At 38.6% G+C, this 5,938-nt stretch overlaps 1 protein-coding gene across 1 annotated transcript; it reads left to right on the top strand.

The window, feature by feature from the left end:
- The first annotated feature begins 792 nt into the window (after positions 1-792).
- On the top strand, positions 793-5,382 carry LOC108681865 (C-type lectin domain family 17, member A-like). Its single transcript, XM_018170939.2, has 5 exons — positions 793-947; positions 3,400-3,585; positions 4,103-4,218; positions 4,592-4,748; positions 5,312-5,382. The coding sequence occupies exons 1-5, from the start codon at positions 905-907 to the stop codon at positions 5,380-5,382; spliced, it is 573 nt and encodes a 190-aa protein (XP_018026428.2). The 5' UTR covers positions 793-904.
- Positions 5,383-5,938: the final 556 nt, after the last annotated feature.

The following is a 5,938-nucleotide window of genomic DNA, read 5'->3' as shown; positions in this document are numbered from 1 at the left end:
TGGCTAATGAAAAGTCCTTCAAACTCTTATGCAAGAGGTTAATATTATATAAATAATGTCGTGCGTAAAGTGGCAAGTTCAATGTTCATTTAAATTACGGTCACAATAAAATACTTTCTTGCGCAAGACATTACATTTACATTAAAAGTTTTCTTCACACATGAGACTGCAGCACAACGAATGCGCATCTATTAGTTTCAGTCCACTTACAAGCTTGTTGAACAACAAGAGGCATGCTTTCATGACTGCGTTCCTACTGCTGCCTTTTTCTATCCGCACTTTCCCAGCACAGTTTCAGTTTTCTCTAAAACATTCTTGCAATTCCACAATTCAAACCTTCTAACACTCATTCTAACTTGACGACACATTTATTAAATAAAAGCCTATACCTAACAATAAAACAACGTTTAATTTAAGACCTCTACAATGAAACTCCCGCGTACATCTCACACGACTTCCTTAACATCGATTCCATAAAATTGTTAATGGTAAGTTACTTCGCAATAATTCAAGTTAAAATACAGAGAAGGGCCTTGTGTTGTATTATTTTTTATATTTGAGTATTAGTTGTGTAAGTACCTAACACGGCGATGTGCCGTGCAATCTACAGCAGCTGTGAGAAAGACAGCAACTTCTCACGGTGTGAATATGTTCTGAGAAACGCAATCTGACGGAATATCTCGTGCCATGTGAAAACCTTGTGACATGCAGTGTAATTAATAGATTAAATACGGCGATCAATGTGCCATAAATAAAGCAGGCTATCAGGCTCACTCTCAGTATGCCCGAGACTGTCTCACAAGAACGCGTTATCTCAAAGTCAGTAAATAAAAAATATTCCCTCGCAAGCCGGGCAGTCCGGTAGAACTCGTACGCAGGTTACGCGACTTGCAAATTCATAATTATGGGTCTCAATGAAGTCTTCTGTCTGCTTCTGTTCGTCGCAGGTGAGTACCGTCTTCGTCGTCTGTCTGCTGTTACTTGTCGCAGGTGAGTACCGTCTTCGTCGTCTGTCTGCTGTTACTTGTCGCAGGTGAGTACCGTCTTCGTCGTCTGTCTGCTGTTACTTGTCGCAAGTGAGTACCGTCTTCGTCGTCTGTCTGCTGTTACTTGTCGCAAGTGAGCATCGTCCACATAGGCAATGAGTATCACGCATTCCTATGAAATGCGAACCTTCATATAGTCATGTTACGTGCCCTGGGACGTACTCCCCTGTATTATGAGTATATCTTTGAGTTATTGCTTCACTGTTGTATATTTCCAGTTGACGTGGCGTTAACTATGATGCTAGAATTTCTTAGTGACGAAGATTTGACAATTTTGGTGGCATGTTTCGTTTTTTTCGGTTTTATTGCAATTAAATGAATACTGACACTTACTTTATTGGGCTCAACTAACGAAGCTGTGGAAAGATCATTCAGTTTCTTGGCGTCCACTTCTGATTAATATTCATAGCAAATTTGAGAAAAAAAGAACAATGTACATGAACAAGCGAAAAATTTAGACGATTAGAGAATTTGGAACATTGGTTAATATTTCTTAATTGATCATTAGCAGACAAGATGGAAAACACGTGAAAGTATTTCAAGAAAATAGCTTCTTTTGGCACCTGTACAAGCTCGTGAGAATTAATATTTGCTGAGGTACGTCAAATTTAAATGGTTCAACTTATTGAAATTATATAGAAGACCAAAATTTTCTTCTGCTCTTATTAAATCTAAATCAAGCTCTTTTCATACATGTCTAAGCAATTTTAGAGTCTATATATTTAGCAATTCATTTTTTTACCTTGAAGAATTTATTCTTTTCTTTGCTTGTGAATTTTTTGTGTGTTTTTTAGCTTTCATAAAAAATAAAACTGTCTCGTTCATACAATTCTAAATCAATCCGCCATATTTCCCGAAAATTAGGTATTTATAGTGATATCGAATTTCTCGTTCAATATGACAGGCGCAGCAGCAATCGAGTGCCCCGCTGGCTACGAGGTCGTTGGGTCAAAGTGCATCCACTGCCTGGCTGGTGGTTACCTCACGCACGAAGACGCGGTCACTTACTGCTACCAGAACTTCGGCAGGCTGCCCGTGCTGCCAGACTGCGCTTCCTTCACTGATGTTGCTACTTATGTCGACGATGGATGTGAGATTATCATGGAGAATACAATGATTAGAATACAATGATGGATGCGATTATTCTCATGGAGAATAAAACGTAATAATTACTCTAGTGGTAAATTAAATAGGTATTTCTCAATTTTCTCATCAATACATCCTTCATATCAAAAGGCACTGTGTAATTTGACTGAATGAAGTAGCATATTTTAAGTAAATCTTTTTATTATTTTTAACAATATCAATTTTCAAGAGGAACCTTCAATATTAACATAAATATCAACCTCAATCAATAGAAACTGGGTATTGCATTAATATCCTTCGAAGCTTCACTAGGCACTCAAGTGTTCAGCCCCTATTCTATGATATCCCAATCGGCATCGATAGTGTGATGAGTTTAAATGCAATACACCGTACCCACCTCTTCTTCAAGTCTGGATTGCTAAGCATCTCCTGTTAACCCATGTATTCTATCAGACTCAACGGACGCCATCAACTGCTATTGTAAATGCGAACCTTCATATAGTCATGTTACGTGCCCTGGGACGTACTCCCCTGTATTATGAGTATATCTTTGAGTTATTGCTTCACTGTTGTATATTTCCAGTTGACGTGGCGTTAACTATGATGCTAGAATTTCTTAGTGACGAAGATTTGACAATTTTGGTGGCATGTTTCGTTTTTTTCGGTTTTATTGCAATTAAATGAATACTGACACTTACTTTATTGGGCTCAACTAACGAAGCTGTGGAAAGATCATTCAGTTTCTTGGCGTCCACTTCTGATTAATATTCATAGCAAATTTGAGAAAAAAAGAACAATGTACATGGACAAGCGAAAAATTTAGACGATTAGAGAATTTGGAACATTGGTTAATATTTCTTAATTGATCATTAGCAGACAAGATGGAAAACACGTGAAAGTATTTCAAGAAAATAGCTTCTTTTGGCACCTGTACAAGCTCGTGAGAATTAATATTTGCTGAGGTACGTCAAATTTAAATGGTTCAACTTATTGAAATTATATAGAAGACCAAAATTTTCTTCTGCTCTTATTAAATCTAAATCAAGCTCTTTTCATACATGTCTAAGCAATTTTAGAGTCTATTTAGCAATTCATTTTTTTACCATGAAGAATTTATTCTTTTCTTTGCTTGTGAATTTTTTGTGTGGTTTTTGTAGCTTTCATAAAAAATAAAACTGTCTCGTTCATACAATTCTAAATCAATCCGCCATATTTCCCGAAAATTCGGTATTTATTGTGATATCAAATTTCTGGTTGAATATGACAGGCGCAGCGGCAATCGAGTGCCCCGCTGGCTACGAGGTCGTTGGGTCCAAGTGCATCCACCGCCTGGCTGGTGGTTACCTCACGCACGACGACGCGGTCACTTACTGCTACCACAACTTCGGCAGGCTGCCCGTGCTGCCAGACTGCGCTTCCTTCACTGATGTTGCTACTTATGTCGACGGTGGATGTGAGATTATAATGTCATGGAAAATTCAACCTAATAATTACTCCAATGTTAAATTAAATAGGTCTTTCTCAACTTTCTCATCAAGACCTCCTTCATATAAAAAGGCACTGTGTAATTTGACTGAATGAAGTAGCATATTTTAAGTAAATCTTTTTATTATTTTTAACAATATCAATTTTCAATAGCAACCTTCAATATTAACATAAATATCAACCATCAATCAATAGAAACTGGGTATTGCATTAATAACCTTCGAAGCTTCACTAGGCACTCAAGTGTTCAGCCCCTATTCTATGATATCCCAATCGGCATCGATAGTGTGATGAGTTTAAATGCAATACACCGTACCCACCTCTTCTTCAAGTCTGGATTGCTAAGCATCTCCTGTTAACCCGTGTATTCTATCAGACTCAACGGACGCCATCAACTGCTATTGGCTAGGCGCCACCAACCGTACCCACCTCTTCTTCAAGTCTGGATTGCTAAGTATCTCCTGCTAACCTATATATTCTATCAGACTCAGCGGACACCATCAACGGCTACTGGCTAGGTGCCACCAACTCGTCGGCTACCGGCGTCTGGCAGTGGAACGACGGCAGCGCCGTGCAGATGGGCGCTCCGTACTGGGCGGTCGTGAGTTACTTAATGCTTTTTATGAATACGATGTAATCTGTTTATGTGTGATACAAAATACATGAAATTAGGACAAGACATGAAGAAAAGCCAAGCTTTGAAGCAAGTCAAAGTCACAGAACATGAGGATGCAAAATAGCACAATTTTACCTTTTATCTATTTTTCCATTTTCATATTTTTGCGACCACTATGATATCAATATTGCAGAATTAACGACTGAGCTGATCTCAGAAATACTGTCAAAATAAGTATAATAAGATAACGTGGCATAGCTTCAAATTTGCCCGTACTTTCGTCAGTAATACCGGATTTGAGTGCCTGAATGATTTAAAAATAGAATTAGTGTTGAGTATACAGAATACTACACTACAGAATACTGCATCTGATGGGAGAACAGAGCCCAACAATGCCATTGACGGCGAAAACTGCGCCACGATAGGCACCACCAGGGGCTGGCTGCTCAATGACTTGAGTTGTACCTCATCAGACTACGTCATTTACGCTGTGTGCTCAAGAACCCCAACGGATGGTGAGTGCTTTTCTCAAAACAGTGTCTCCTTGATGTACCTCATCAGACTACGTCATTTACGCTGTGTGCTCAAGAACCCCAACGGATGGTGATGAGTGCTTTTCTCAAAACAGTGTCTCCTTGATGTACCTCATCAAACTACGTCATTTACGCTGTGTGCTCCAGAACTCCAACGGATGGTGAGTGCTTTTCCCAAAACAGTGTCTCTTTGAGAAAGAACAAATAGATAACCTGAAGCGGCTGGCACATTTTAGTTTAAAAATGATTCTCGATGCTGATTTCATGCCTGGGTTAAGAATACAATTGTTTTAAACAGCCGGTTTCAATATTTATTTCAGTTTGTTAGAACAAGTCTACATATGCTTACGTCAATAAATTCTTCACTCGACTTAATGGCATTATTTATAACTAAGTTTTTGACATAACCTCCATAGGTGGAAAAGTTATCGTTAAAAATCAATATAATGCTTACAAAATTTATGTTTCTATTTATGACCACGATTATCATTTTGTCGGATTTACATTTTGTTCGACACACCAAGAACTTTTCGTTATACCGGCAGGTTTATGTGCCACTCCGTACATCTTGGTGGGCACACAATGCATTCACTTACTTCTGACCGATTATATATAGTAGCTGGAGCGAGGCGCGCACCTCGTGTGGAGCGACTGGAGGAGATCTGGTAATTCTAGATGACTGCTACCAGTACAGCAAAGTCACCTCGTTCCTCAACAATCAAGGTAAACATCCATAAAATTTATTTCTGCGTTTTGCCTGAAAGTATCTTACCTAAAATTTTGAATTTCTTCAGACCAACTTCATTCTGATAAAGCAATGTACATCATCATGAGATACAACTGAGAGGAGCTCTACACTTCTTGAACCTATACATATTTAGCTGTGTTGCATTCCCATGATTCACTTGCGCACTACTCAACAATGTAAAGATAATGTTATCACTGTACAAATAGTTTAAGGTCGATATGATAAGTTTCCTGGATACGCGCCCCAACAGCCCCGATATACAATATCCCGATATGATAAGTTTCCTGGATACGCGCCTCAACAGCCCCTGTATACTGCTTTGCCAAGCTTCGAACACAATCATGAATACTTGTAAAAATATATACAGGATTTAGAAGACAAATGAAGAAAGTGCAGCGCATTTTGAAACAAGAGAAAACTGTTA

Source organism: Hyalella azteca, unplaced genomic scaffold, assembly GCF_000764305.2.
Source record: "Hyalella azteca isolate HAZT.00-mixed unplaced genomic scaffold, Hazt_2.0.2 contig3653, whole genome shotgun sequence".
Taxonomy (NCBI): Eukaryota; Metazoa; Arthropoda; class Malacostraca; order Amphipoda; family Hyalellidae; genus Hyalella; species Hyalella azteca.
The sequence above is the reverse complement of the archived record's forward strand: the minus strand, read 5'-3'. Positions and strand labels throughout refer to the sequence as shown.